This window comes from Hydra viridissima, unplaced genomic scaffold, assembly GCF_058129835.1.
Source record: "Hydra viridissima isolate aposymbiotic clone 2 unplaced genomic scaffold, HvirCarnegie_v1 scaffold_2, whole genome shotgun sequence".
Lineage (NCBI taxonomy): Eukaryota > Metazoa > Cnidaria > Hydrozoa > Anthoathecata > Hydridae > Hydra > Hydra viridissima.
Genome location: NW_028324301.1, coordinates 225951 through 240530, shown reverse-complemented (window position 1 = coordinate 240530; position 14580 = coordinate 225951). Strand labels below are relative to the sequence as shown.

Sequence of the window (14580 nt, the reverse complement as noted above, 5' to 3'; positions counted from 1 at the left end):
ACAAAAAAACTGAGAGGGGTTTATTGCCACTTTTTTGTTGTTTTGAGCCACTGTGCGATGTTTGCAACGCCAAATGATATTTTAGAATTATAAAATAACCCTTTTAGATTTCACGACGAAAGAAATGTGTAAGTTAAACATTTGTTATGCGCAACTAAGCAACAGTTTTTTTTACCGTGGTTGCCTTCTTTAACATACTCATTGAGTTTTTTTCATCTAAACTTCTCTACTTGGTCTTTCCTCTGTCTATCCACGTATAGTGATTTTAAAAACATGAAAATCAGAGCAGGCGACTACATTTCATTTACATAGGTTTTTACATATTGTAAGAATCCAAGGAACGAATTATTTTCAAATTTACGATAATTATTTCCGAATTTATAAACTTACATATGTATATACTCATCATAAGATAATCTAAGAGTTATTTTTTTATATTGTTCTTATTTTTAATTTTACCACATCTAGTCCACAAAAATGTCAGTGAACTCTTCTGGATTTCGAGAACAGTGTCTAAAAAGTGTTTCAAAAGAAAGAAACAGCGGATCTAAAAGCAAATATAGAGCTTTAAACAAAAGTTCTTCTGTGGTAAGATGAGTTTTTTTTACATCTATCACTCATTGAAGATAGGAAACTAATTCTTATTGATACCAAACCGAATAATGCTAAAAGATTGTTAGAGTGCCTCAATTTAATTTCTTATTTATATGAAACTATAGATAAAAATTAAATAAAGCCTAAAACACCTTACTAATTTAATTAAAACAATAAATTACCTTGATAGTTGCTTTAATAACTACTTTATTAACATTTATGAAATTCTAAAATTTGTTGCAATTTTTCTAGATATTATTTACTATTTAGCAATGTTATTTAGAACTCCTGGAACCTTCCCAAAATCAGGCTTAGTAAATTTTATTAGCTGTTTACTCTTTTAAAATATATTTATCACAAATTTAATTAAGCTAGCCATATTGCCATAAATATATATAGCCATAAATATAGCCATAAATAAGAACTATTCAGTTAAAAGGAGTTTTTTCATCCAACTAGTAATGAACCTGTTTTCCCTCTTGGCTGAGAAGGCTTCATAAAATGATTACAATTTGTTACTAAAGTTTCTTGAGAAGCTAAAAATCAATACAAAGTTTAGTAATGCTATCCTGAGATTTTTCTCAGGATAGCATTAGAAAAATACTGCAAAAGGTAAATAACCATGTACACAAATGCCAAAAGAAAGATTTTAATTTTTAAAAAAATATTATCAGACTTAATTACCCATAAATTGAATACGTTCTTCTCATCATTATGAACAAGTTATCTCAATTTCAAACAGGCATTGAAGATAGAAGATTTTGAAAGGAGTAGGAGGAGAAATAGTTGAAAGAGGCGTAAAGCTAATATGAGAATTTGAGAAAATGTTTAAACAAAATGTAGGTTGCTGATAACCATTAATGAAGCAAATATTATAAATTGTAATACTAACATTAACTAGTTTGAATTGTGATTTGTTTGAAAATTTGACTAAATGAATTATCTACTTTCTATTTCACATAAATAATTATTTTGCAACTGTTTAAAAATTCTGGGTTTGCCCTAACTTAGTTTTATTGAAATGAGATTTTGCTCAGAGCTCTTATGGTATTTGAACAAGGTTTGAAGGGGAAAGTTCAGAAGTTAAAAATGAAGGCGTCCCTTAGTTTACATGCTTTATGATGTCATAACTTTGTGTTGATTTATTTTTCTAATAAATTAATATTAAAGGAAAATTTATTTTTTTTATAGGATGAACTTTTATTTGGGGATAAAGGCAAATTAGTTGATGTTTTTGAAGATAAGAAAAAAGGTTAATGATACTTTATTATATATATATATATATATGTATATATAATTTGGATTAAATTTCATGGTTACCTCACCCATTCCCATCCCACAAGAAAGTTGAAAAATTCCTTAAAACAGTAGGTTTATGTCTTTTAAGTTTTATTCAAAAACTATTAAATCAAGCTTAAAGATTTATATATTATATAACCTTTATTACAGAAATCAATATTGAGTATACTAAATATTTCATTGAAATATTTGATTTATTTGGTGAAACTGTTAATATCCAATGTATTGCTTGTGTTGTATCAAATGATAATGATTGAATATAATTTGTTACACCCCTGTCAAATAGTTTTTCTTCATTTACACTTTCCATCACTTTTTTAATTCTCATATTAACTTCAGTACACTGAGAAATTTATTTAAGTATTCAATATTAAATAAGTTGCCTAAACTTTCTTTAAAAGTTTCTTTTTTTTTTTTTAAGGTGGTTATGGTATTATGGTATTTTTGACCTTTGTAATTTCCTTTTTTTCCAATGTGCATCAACTGAAATGTTCTCTTTCTAATTTAGTATATAATAGTCACTCATAGTGTCTTCTAGCACCTTTCTAAAATTATAATATTTTTTGATTTCCTATAGTTAACAGTTTTTTTAATTCTTTTGTATTTTTATATCAAAAAACAAAAATCTACATAAGTACAATGCAACCTACTAGAACTATGTAATAGTAATTTTTGTGCCAACATCTTTATCAAATAAATTTGCAACAGTTATGTAATATAATTTTTCCCCCACTGTTTTAGATGTTCCAAAGAAAACTGAGGTTATTCAAGTTATAACTAAAGACATGATAAGAAAGTTAAGGTGATATTTGTCCCATTTTCAATCTAAAGTTTATAGTTTTGTCAAAAATAATAATCAATTGATATTTATAGTTCCAAAATGTTTATGATCATATTTTTTTAATTTATTATAGGGTGCGTAAAGAAGATCCATCAGGGCGTACAATAATTTTATCATCTAATGAATTTAACAGAATAAAGGTGAGGTTTGATTTTTATGAACTTTTTGGTTTTTGGACGAATTTTTAAAAAAGAATAAGAATTATCTATAAGTTTTAAGCATTATCCTTTAGTATGGCATAGCAACAGCATTACTAGCTTTGCAAATCATTGTGGTTATTGATATGGTCAAGATGGTGTTACATTTCTCATACAATTTTATGCTTTGTTATTATAGTTGTTGATATTTTTTTTACCTTTGCACTCTGTCTAAAGACATTTTACTATATCTTATAAAAGATAAAAAAAAGTTTTTGCTTTTAAAGAATGCATCTCAAGTACTTACTAAGCAAGAGAAACAAGCCTTATATGAACAACAAAAGCTTGATAAGAGAAAGCTTCAAGAAGATGCAGATATGAGGAAAAATGTAATGCAGAAGTTGGAGATAGATAGAAGATGTAATGAGAAAATATCAGATATTGAGCAGGTTTGTTATGTTTAGATAGAGTTGTTGATCTGCTCAAAGAACATGCAAGCCTATGTTCAAAGCTATGAATGTATCTTACAGTGGACATAAAATAGTATTTGTTATTAAGGGCTGCATTTTTTATTAAGGGCTGCATGATGCTTATCAATTATTATCTTAAGGAGGCAAAAGAAAGAAGTCAGTATTTATTGGAAAAGGCAATAAAACAAATTGAAGAAGAAGATGATGAGATCAAAAAGTTAAATGAAGTAATTTTAAATGCCAAGTGCCATGCCATTCGTGATGCACAGCTCATTGAGAAAGTTGAAATGAAGAAAGAAATAGCTGAAGAAGAAAAGAGGTTTTGACTTTTTTTTGTTTGTTTGTTTGTAACAACTTTGCAATAACAAAAATTTATTTGAAAAATTTTTTATTTCATAGATTAGATGTAATGATGGAAAGTGATCGTTTGCGTGCCCTTGTTGAATACGAAGATAGAGAAAATTTGAAGCATATGCAAAGATTAAAAGGTGCACATTTATTGCATCAGCAAATTGAGGAAAACGAGCAACAAAGTTTACTAGAACAAGAAAAAAAAGAACACGAAACCAAAGTATGTATTGGTTATAATGAAATGCAAGTTTAATTTAAATTGAAACTTGGGGTTCTCTAATTTACTTGTCTAAAATTGAAAGGCTTTATTACTTTGTTAGGCCATGCTTCAATACTTGGAAAAGCTTCAGAAAGAAGATATGGATGCATTAATGAAGAAGCGTGAAAACCAAAAAGCAATACAGCGTGATGTTGCAAAAGCCCATCAAGTTTGAATTTTTTTATACATTCATTTTTTTAAAAAGTTTAAAAATTATCATAAAAAAAAATTGTTTGTTTAGAATTTAATGTGTAGCTTAAGTGAAAAAAGTTGTCATTTAACGAGTTCTTGCTTTAATTTTAGGAGATAAAGTTGATCAAAGAGAGACAAAAGGAATTCGAACAGTTGGAGGAGCAAAAAGTTACTGAGTATTTAAAAGAAAAAAAGGTATCTCCTTTTTTTCTTAAAATATTTTTGAAATGTGTTCAAAGGAAATTTTTAAATTGCATACTTACTGTTATTATCTTATTAGACCAGGGAAGAAATGTTTGAATTAGAAAAAAAGAGATTGCAAGTGGAGAGAGAAAAGGAAATTGCTCGTTTAAGAATGCAACAAGAACATGCCAAAGATAAACAAGCTGAAAAGGTATTAAATTAAAAATAGAAGTGCATTTTACTAAAACATCTGAAAATCTTATTTAACTGCTTTCCTTTCAAACTTACTGGATTAAAGTTAAATGTTATTGGTGGTATAAATATCAAGTATAGTTGTCTGAATGATTTATGCTTCCATAGGCTGTTATAAATAGCAGACTTTTTGAATTTAGGAGGCACTTCGTGCTAAAAGAAATCAAGAAGAAACTGATCGTGAATGGAGAAAAAGGGAAAAGGAAAATGCTATAAAAAAGTTAGATTTTATATTATAACTATGAGCTTTTTTTTGTATAAGCATATCAAGAAATATGTTTATGGATTAATGTTATGCTCAAATGTTTGTTTGTACAGGACTCATTCAGATGAATTATGAGTCCAAATCTATAAACATTTTTTGTTGTCGTTTAAAATCAGTTTCAAGATCTTTGGTTTCCTTAAGGTGAAATTTCCTTTAGGTGAAATTTCCTTAAGAAAAAATTTTTAATGATTATTTTTCCATTGTTAGATCAGAAGCTGAGAAAAATTTACGTCTAGCCAGGCAGGAGCAAATTGCTAACAGAGATCATTTTTTAGCTGTTCAGGCTGCTAGAGATAGAGCAGAATTTGAAAGGGTGTTAAAGTATGATTTTTTATTGTAATACCAAACAAGATTTTAGTCTGAAGTTTTGTTTTGTCTCTTGTTTTTTTTTAAATTTAAATTTGTTATTTACATGAAACAACTTTAAATTTTTTAACAAATATGTTAACGACAGTGTTAAAAAATAATATACATTCGTTATTTAGTGCACAACGTCTGCAAGCTAATAAAGACGAACAAGCTAATAGAGATTTTTGCCAAAAACAAGCTTTGTATGCTGAAGATGTACGTTATCAAATCAAAGAGAAAGAAAAACAACGTATTCAAGAACGACAATCATTTTTTCATGATGGTATTAAGTTAGACAATGAAGCTAAGGAAAGGAGGCAAAAGTTAGATGAAATTAAGAGAAGGAAGTTAAAGGAGCTCAAAGAAGCTGGTGTCCCAGATAAATATGTCATGGAAGTGGCAAGGCGTATTGAAGGGCCTTCTTTGTCTCTTTCTAATGTGAACTAATATTTTTATCACGTAACTTTTTTCTTGCTTATTTTTTTTTATAAATGACATCAAATCAAAAATTATAGTAAATATAGCTATTTTAAGTTAAAATTTGTATAATTTTCTATTTTCGCTCTGCAAGATTCTTCAAAATGACTTTGGAAAACAATTTTTTAAGTGTGTTTGTGATTCCCTACTTAACAGTATTTTAACTTTTAAAATGCAAAGTGAATTTTTTTTTGTGTGTATATATATATAGAGAGAGTGTATATTTTTATTTATTTTATATGGCAATAGTTAAAAAATTGATACTGTCATTTTTATTTCAATGTATCACAAATGAAATAATTTTTTAAAATCAAGTTGTTTCTTTTTATTGACAAAATTATAAAATTATGTTCACGTTAAAATGTAAATTAATGTCACCATAAAGAATGCCTTAACATTATTTTCAAAATATTCTTTTAATTGTGTATCAGAAGGCCACTTGCTATCAAGTGCATGTGCCTAATTTTATTTATTTCAGATTACTAGAAACAGGGTTTATTTATAGGCTCAGATAGGAATGGAAAAACAAACCGTTTTAGGGGATGCAACTGCGATATGGAAGTTTTTAGATAACATGTATGCTTCAAATCCTGCTGCTTACAAAAGTTTTATTGATAATGTGTTAAAAGAAGGAAAAGACCAAAATATGGGCCCTCCTATGGCGCAAGTCGCTATCCAAACAGCTAGAGTAAGTGTCAGTAGTATGATTTCCTTATTATGAGGCGGGGGAGGGAAGAAAACAGTTATTTTCCTCTAAACGTTTTTTGTTTGTTAACTCTTTTTTTTTTTTTTTTTTTTTTTTTTTTTTTTTTTTTTTTTTTACTATTAAAATTACTGCTAATGTTAATAAAAACTAATTATTAGCTTTTTATTTCAATTATTATAAAGAATAATAATGATATTTTATGGTAGTCATAATTTGAAAAATAGAAATATTTATTAATGCAACTATTTTTGCTTTACGTATAAAATTTTTGTTTCGTATTTTGTGGTATTTATTTTAGGTACCTCCTGTTATTCCTTCAAGGAAATATTTTATCAATATTGTAAAATGGATCCATGTTCCGAAGCCTGAAAATAATCATAGCCCTGTTCCTATGGTCATTTCCGAGCAGCGTAAGGAATTGGTGGACCAAGAATGGGCTATTTTAATCGACATTGCAGTTAATCCGTTTTTATTTGACGAAAACGCGTCCCTTTATACCGATGTTACCATGTTGCTTCAAATTGCACTGTCGTACGTGGAATCAAAGTATTCGTTAAAGTTATCAAAAAAATATACGATTTTAGATAAAAAATATATTGGTAATGAAGACAATTTGCTTAATTTTATGTGTCCTTCTTCTTTGAAAGATTCGCTAAAAAACTCATATAATTCTAACAGTTTGGAAAAAAAATTTTTCCGGGTAAGTAATAATGAATCAAATCAGAACATTACAAAAAGTAATGACTCAGTGCCGCCCAAACATGTGCAAGAAGATCATCTTTCTTTTGACCTTAACGAAACTTCTTCTAAGGTTACTTCCCAAAAGTGCTCCATCAAGAGAGCACTTCAGACACCTAGAGCAGAGATGAACGTTGATAAAGAAACCATGAATGTTTTTGTTACAATTCATTTGCCAGGTGTACAGGGTGTAGCCGAATGCATTCTTGAGTTAACCGAGGTAATAACTGCCATTTGTTTTACAATATTTGTTTTTACTTTAAAATGAGTTTCTTGTATATAATGGAGTAATACTTTCTTCTGCTTTGTTTACGTAAAGAGGAAGGTGATGTTGTATTTTTAGAGGGATTTGGTATTGTCAGTTTCCGATAAATACGAACTTCAACTCGATTTTCCCATAAATATTGACGTCAACTCCTCTAAAGCAAAGTTTGTTAGAGACGAGCAGGTGTTACTCATCACTGCACCTTATAGAACAACTTAGTACCTGTTCTTAATAAGTATGAATTATGATTTGAATTAATTTTTAACTTTTTAACTGCAGTTTCAAGTTTTGAGACTTTTTATATGCAAATAAAGCATGATATCTGTCATTTCTTAATATGCAAATAAAGCTTGATATCTGTCATTTCTTTATATGCAAATAAAGCTTGATATCTGTCATTTCTTTATATGCAAATAAAGCTTGATATCTGTCATTTCTTTTAACAACATGTAATATGGAAACGATCGTGTTTAGTCTGGTTCCAAAAATTCAATTTGAAATTTGGATAGAACTTAAAAATAAATAGGCCTTTTTTCTTTTTAAATACAACTCAAGTTAAATAAATTTGTATATTCATCGAATGAAGAAGAGTGTTTCTTTCAACTGCAATAAGACAATAATATAGAACAATAAGATTTTGAATCTTGTTAAATGTTTCTTTAAATAATTTTTTAAATGACATTTATGTTATTTTGTATATCTAGCCTTTACTATTTTAAAAAGTTGTTAAATTTATTTTACCCTAAACTTAGTCTTCGATCATATCATTAATTCCACCAAAATATTTAATATTAGTTGATTAGTTTTTATAGTTGCATCTGTAATGGTCGTGGTAGTTGTCCTAATCGATTGAAAGGTTTATCTTTATTATAGTTTTTTTTATTATTGCCTTTTACTTCTCAGAAGCCATGGTCAGCTGTGGAAGGTGAAATATACATATTTACAATTTTTCATAAATTATTTACGATCATATATTTATTTGTTTTTTTGCTATATTTTATTTTTTGTCGTTTTCATAGTTATAAGTTGTTGTTTTTATTTATTTATTTATTTATTTACATTTTTTCCCTCTTACGGGACGTCGACGATGACGTTTTGAAGGTTAGTTTTTCTGTGTTTTGTGTAATCCTGTTTTGTTGAGTATTTGTGATGTTTTTGATGTTTTCGTCGCATAGTCTGATTACAGTTTCGTATATGTCCTGGTTTTTGTTTTCTGTTTTTAGTTCTATTCGAAGTCTTTTTATCAGTAGTGTGTTGAAGTGAAGCGTGTGCGGTTTCAATACCCATCAAGAAAAATTTTAGGGTATTGCTGTACTTGTCATTGGGGTATATTGTATTCAGTATTTTTATTATTGCCTGTTTGCATATGTCTTGCGTGTCTGGGCAGTAGAAGAAACAGTGATGGAAGTGTTTTCTGTTTCGTTTTTGTCGCAACGTTTGCATTTTTTGTCTATGCTTTTGTACCATTTGTGCATGGTATTTAAGTAAGAGCAGCCTTCTGTGTATGAACTTGTATTATATTTAGTGAGAGCAGCTTTCTGTGTATGAACTTGTATTGTATTTCGTTTGCTTTGTTGTATAAGTTGTTGTCGTGCAGTTTTTGAAACTACTTTTCCCAGTCGCGTTGCCATATAGGTGTTTGTCTGAGGGGTAGTTTTCTGTTCCACCTGAGATGTTTCTTAGGGGGTGTAAGTTTAGATGTCAGGATCCTGTTGTATATTTGTTTGTTCGTTATCTCTGTCGGTTTTTTTTGTCTTTTTTATCTTTACTACAGTTGGAGAGGTTGGTCTTAAATTTGATTCTATATAACATCAATTAAAATATCAGTTTATAAAACTTTAGAAAGACTTGTGGTCACCTTTGGTCGCGCAAATAAGTTAATGATCACTGAGAGCCAGTACTTCGTTTATTATATTTAATTCAACATCGAGGTAAATGTTATTAGGTAAAAATGCGATCCCTTTTAATATAAAATTAATGTTTCGACATCATCCAAAGTTTCCATATTATGCAAAAATTTAATACAAGTTTGTCAAAAAAAAAAAAAAAAAATTCAATATCTTGTGAAAACCTCTTAAAAAAATAAAGCTGAATGTTATGTGCACCATATTTTTAAAATGCTATGAACAAGGTAAGAAAACAAAGAGCAATATGGAGATGCAAATCCATGGCCTACTATAGTGACAGGCCGAGTAAACGTACGGCTTTTAAAAAAACTGTAGGCGAGTTGTTTTTTTTTACGGAAGCATTTGTTTTTTAGGTTTTTTAATAAATAGATTCATTAGTTCATTAGATAGTAATTAATTTATCATAAATAAAGGTTTTTGTAACAAATAAAACCTCTTAAATGAAAAAACTCGTTTATTAAATGCAAACCGCATTTCATTATAACATAGTAAAGACTCACTTTTTATAGTACTAAAACCTCAAACATCTTTATGAAAAAAAACAACAACATAACTTTTCAAAAGAACTACAATTAGTTAAAAAAAAACAATATTATATATCACGTTTAAGATAGTTTCAATATTTTCATTTTGGGTTCCTTTGAAGATCGCGGGGAGTAAAGATGGCAATAATTGTTAAAAAATATATTGGCAAGGATTCTACAATTTTTTTTTGAAACATTGGTAAATCCATAAAAGTCAGATACCATCAAGAAGCTATTAGATAAGCTAACACGACAGACACATTTGTAAAGATGGTGAAATAAAATGTACGAATAAAATATCCAATGGCAGATGTTATCACCAGGCAAAGATAACCCACCATGATTAATCTCTCTTATATATTCTCCAAATTGGTCAAAACAAAATGATGTATCTTCAACTGGAGGATCTTCTCTACTGACATAGCCAGCAATATAAACCAAAGACATTTTAATTTCTTTAGACAAATCGCTTTCAATCAGGGCTGTGGAGTCGGTAAGCTGCTGTTCCGACTCCGACTCCTTGATTTTATCATGGACCGACTCCGACTCCGACTCCCGACTCCGACTCCTTCATAAGTAACCAATTTCTAACAACAAATAGTTGTTTGTTTTACTACAGTTATTTGTTCGTAACAACAAATAACTGTAGTAAAATGTTAACATCGGCTATTTCATCACTATGATACAAATAATCCAACCACTTAGTGCTTTAAACAATATTTATAAGAAAACAATTTCTGAACAAACAACTTTTCTGAACTCTGGTTATGCAATAAACTCTTATGCAGTCGCTAATAACATTATGAATTTGTCAAAATCATGTTTGAAATATTGTCAGTTGGACAATATTTCAAACATGAAAGAACTTGTTCTTCTTTAAGTTCATATTCTTTAAGAATCTTTTCTACTGAGACCTGGAGAAATTCGCTGGTGTGATTAGTTTTGGCGTCTTTTACTGCCAATGTCTTGGTAACTGCTTCATTTTTTTCAAAAAAGAATTAAACATTGATTGCAAAATAGTTCACTCTGTTAAGAAACACTAAGCGTCCCTTGAGACATTCATTAAGTTTTTCTTTTTGTTTAACAGCTTCTTCAATCACTAATTTTCTAATATTCTCTCTCTCCAGAGAAACAAAGCTATTTGAATACTTACAGTCTTTCTGTTTGTGGAGCAACTCTTTGGTGCTTGGTGGTGGCACGCCTAGCTTTCTACTAAGAATATGTAGCACAGTGCCAGACAATTTAAGTCGGGAGTTAGGGGATCACGAAGTTATATAGTTTAACGGAAGCTAGAGGAGAGCGCAAGGGAGGTGATATATGATTGTCAGTGATAAGCAGCAAAATACCCTATTGCTTATCACTTATATTACTTACAACTATAAAATCCTTATGAAAATTATGAAACTTTGAAAGATTTTTTTTAAACCGGAGTCGGAGTCGGTACAATTTTTCCGACTCCGACTCCAGCCAAAATGAGCTCCGACTCCGACTCCGACTCCACAGCCCTGCTTTCAATAACAGGAAGATTATGAAAAACATTCAACAAAGTATCATCTTGCATTACATAATTACATTTGCACACAAATGACTTGATGAAACTTCTAAATCATTAGCTATGATACCAATATTTAAGCAAAGTTTTCACTGCTATGAAATTTGACCGCCAGGTTGAAGTTTGTGTCAATTAAAAAATTCTGATTAATATAGTCTTTATTAACATATAGTAATGGGAAACAATTGAGTTTGAAATCAAAACCGCGTGCTAAGTATAAAAAATAGTCAATTTTCATCCTTTTTTTCAATTCATATATTTTACAATAAAGATTACAACATGGATTACTATTATCAAACACTTCTTGTGTTAAAGTTGACAACAGCCTTTTTTAATTTTTCTCCATGTTTAATATGTTCTGTGCTGACTTTATATCTTTTCCAGGTAGGTTTAAATTTAGCATGCACTGCCTCGCCAGCCTGTTCTGCAAAATTTCCCAGCCCCATGTTATAATATTTTACAAATGGAACAATGTGGCTCACTATGATATGTATTTTCCATGTTGTAGATAAGGTTAATCCCTCTATGTTTGCATTATAGATGTCATTTTGCAGGGATTTAAAAGTATCAAAAAAATTATTAATAGTTGTTTCATATTCTGGTTTTAAATCTTTACCAAAAGCAGCATCTTTTACTGATTTAAAAGCTCGCAAGCAGTTAATTACAGCTAATATCAGATGTTGGTATATTGGGATTTCCTCAATCACAGCTTGTTCAAGATAATCTAACTTTTCAAGTATTTTGTTGGAGTTATTTCCATCCCACCCAATTCCATGGTAGCCTCGAAAGATAATATAATGACAAGTCAACCAAGTTTTAAAACCAGGTTTCCAGAGGAACAATAATACTTTTCCTAAAACTCCAACTGCCCCCATCATCAAGTGTAATTCTGGTGGAGCTATCTTATGAATAACTAATTTTTCAGGATTCTCATCCAAATAAATTAATCTTTTATTAATTACATTGTAATAATTTGACATTTTTGTGTGTGGGCATCCATCATCTTTATATTTCTGAGCCCAGTAATCAAGACTTCCAAATGTCCTACAATCTCCAGAAATTAAAGAACATAATCCTGTACAGTATAAACAGGCATATTTTCCAGAATGTGTAGACCCAGTACAGCATTTGCACATTTTAAGTCAAAAGCTATATAATAGTTTACTTCCTCCAACTTAAGTTTTGATAGAATCAGTCCTAAATTCCAGTTGGATTCAGGAATGTCCTCAACTATAGCTAAAATCTGGATACGCTGAACTCCACTATCTTGATACTTTGAAGAACAGGAATGCAGATTTTCAGGATCAAACACATTACATGCAACCTTCAGGAAACCTCCTCCTCCATCCACAGCTATATTCACAAATGCTTTACAAGGGTTTAGTTTCCTTTCATTTATAATATGCATTACAAAATCACTTGTATTTTTAACAAAAACCAAATTACAGTCTATTTTTGACCCTGCCTTTCCTCTAAACTCAACTAATTTTGCAGAATAAAAGGATTCAACATATGACTGAAGTTCTTGAAGTTTCCCAAATATATTTTTGGTAATGCAATTTGGTCCGAATGAACTCTTTAGACTGGAAACCAAAAACTGAGTTCCTGTTTTGGAAAGCTCTAAAACAGTCTGTAAAGCCAGCAGCATCTGAAAAGGCATCATATTTGCAGATTTGGTTCTATCTGATTTCAAATCTGAGATTCCTACGGTAATCTGAATTGGGTTACCACCAGTTGATAGATTGAATGTTGCCCCTTGTATTAAATTTTCTTTCTCCATTTTATTCTTGATAATATTTGAAGCCAACTGTTCTGCCTGTAAAGCTCCAATACCGAAGGCTAAATCAGTAAGGTTTACAACTGCTTGACTTTTACAGCAATTATGAGGTCTTCCAGCACCTTAAAAAAAAAATTAACAAGAATTTATAAAAAAGGAAGTTCACATACAAAATAAGAACAATAATCAAATAATTGAAGATTATCTCTAACTTTTTTTAAATTGTGTAAAGCATTATATTTACAATTATGCAAGATATAAGAATTATCTTACTGAATTAGAAAGTTAAAAAAAAAGTATATTGCAAAGTTTGTAATTTAAAAGTGAATAAAGAATAAACTAAAGAATGATAAAAACTTATTACATTTTTTGTTACAAATAATGTATATTTACATACTTACATACATACATACATACATACATACATACATACATACATACATACATACATACATACATACATACATACATACATACATACATACATACATACATACATACATACATAAAAACACACACACAAACATATATACACTCATACATGCATAACTTGATATATTATAATCCAAATAATTTTAAAACATCAGATTTTTACCTAAATTACCAAAACATTGACGGCATAAATTTGTGTTTCTGTCATCAACAGTTTCAGGTTGTGTAGATTTAATAGTATCTAATATATCAATACCACGTCTGGCTACTGATTGTACATGGATCTGTAAAGATAAATTTGGTTTTGTTATTTCAATGATTTAATTTTAACTGTAATTTTATTAACACGTTCGCTGCCGAGCTATTTTAAACTATGCTTTATTTCTTTGCTGAGCCATAATATCTGCAATGATTAATTTTTTCCGAGACTGTTTTACGTAATTTCATTCTCATTGCCAAGGCCAGATATCAACATTTCAATTAAAAAATATTTTTAATCTGAAATAATTCTTCAGTATTTTTTATTCTGAATATAACTGACAAAAAAAAAGCACTACGAGTATACTCGTAGTTGGCAGCGAAAGTGTTAAATCAGTTTTGATGTTTTTTTATTTAAAGAATATTTGTTGTTCAAACACAATACCATTTATAACATATTTTTGAATAACCTTAAATTAAAAGGGCTTAAAATAAAAAATTTTTATATATATTTTGATACCTTGGATACTTTTGATAACCAAGAACTTCTTGCAGTACTTTTGTCTGAGTCAAGTAGGTAAAGGTTTCTTTGACAAGTGGAGCAAATCATTGTAGAGTATGCTTCTAAGTTAGGATCATATTTGTAATTAACAAAGGCATTTATTTTCTGAATGATAGGTTCAGAAACTGTAGTTAACTTCTTTGATCTTGCACCTTTATGTTCTAAACAGACGCAGCAAACACTAAATCTTGTCGCCATTCTCTGTGAATTTTGTTTTGTATTTTGTATAAAACTGTGTAGTTCCCAGGATT

At 29.4% G+C, this 14580-nt stretch overlaps 3 protein-coding genes across 3 annotated transcripts; 2 read left to right on the top strand and 1 right to left on the bottom strand.

The window, feature by feature from the left end:
- Positions 1–249: 249 nt before the first annotated feature.
- LOC145192665 (cilia- and flagella-associated protein 45-like) lies at positions 250–5982 on the top strand. Its single transcript, XM_090077919.1, has 14 exons — positions 250–325; positions 469–588; positions 1786–1846; positions 2635–2695; positions 2808–2874; positions 3159–3320; positions 3482–3660; positions 3741–3912; positions 4013–4120; positions 4255–4338; positions 4424–4537; positions 4719–4798; positions 5051–5164; positions 5329–5982. Exons 2-14 carry the CDS (start codon positions 478–480, stop codon positions 5636–5638), a joined length of 1623 nt encoding a protein of 540 aa, XP_089934045.1. The 5' UTR covers positions 250–325; positions 469–477; the 3' UTR covers positions 5639–5982.
- LOC145186419 (PIH1 domain-containing protein 2-like) lies at positions 5962–8926 on the top strand. The gene is made up of 3 exons (XM_080062533.2): positions 5962–6356; positions 6673–7332; positions 7456–8926. Exons 1-3 carry the CDS (start codon positions 6186–6188, stop codon positions 7594–7596), a joined length of 972 nt encoding a protein of 323 aa, XP_079918659.2. The 5' UTR covers positions 5962–6185; the 3' UTR covers positions 7597–8926.
- A 2761-nt stretch (positions 8927–11687) lies between these two features.
- On the bottom strand, positions 11688–14565 carry LOC149891434 (uncharacterized). The gene is made up of 3 exons (XM_090080252.1): positions 14288–14565; positions 13733–13853; positions 11688–13259 (listed from the first exon to the last, which is right to left on the bottom strand). Exons 1-3 carry the CDS (start codon positions 14525–14527, stop codon positions 12421–12423), a joined length of 1200 nt encoding a protein of 399 aa, XP_089936378.1. The 5' UTR covers positions 14528–14565; the 3' UTR covers positions 11688–12420.
- Positions 14566–14580: the final 15 nt, after the last annotated feature.

Coding starts and splice junctions, on each gene's coding strand:
- LOC145192665 (XM_090077919.1), top strand. CDS start 478: ATGTCAGTGAACTCTTCTGGATTTCGAGAACAGTGTCTAAAAAGTGTT. Junction 3,913..4,012: donor AAAAAGAACACGAAACCAAA/GTATGTATTGGT, acceptor TTACTTTGTTAG/GCCATGCTTCAATACTTGGA. Junction 5,165..5,328: donor GAATTTGAAAGGGTGTTAAA/GTATGATTTTTT, acceptor TTCGTTATTTAG/TGCACAACGTCTGCAAGCTA.
- LOC145186419 (XM_080062533.2), top strand. CDS start 6,186: ATGGAAAAACAAACCGTTTTAGGGGATGCAACTGCGATATGGAAGTTT. Junction 6,357..6,672: donor TCGCTATCCAAACAGCTAGA/GTAAGTGTCAGT, acceptor TATTTATTTTAG/GTACCTCCTGTTATTCCTTC. Junction 7,333..7,455: donor GCATTCTTGAGTTAACCGAG/GTAATAACTGCC, acceptor TTGTATTTTTAG/AGGGATTTGGTATTGTCAGT.
- LOC149891434 (XM_090080252.1), bottom strand. CDS start 14,527: ATGGCGACAAGATTTAGTGTTTGCTGCGTCTGTTTAGAACATAAAGGT. Junction 13,854..14,287: donor GGTTATCAAAAGTATCCAAG/GTATCAAAATAT, acceptor TTATCTTTACAG/ATCCATGTACAATCAGTAGC. Junction 13,260..13,732: donor TCAATGTTTTGGTAATTTAG/GTAAAAATCTGA, acceptor TTTTTTTTTAAG/GTGCTGGAAGACCTCATAAT.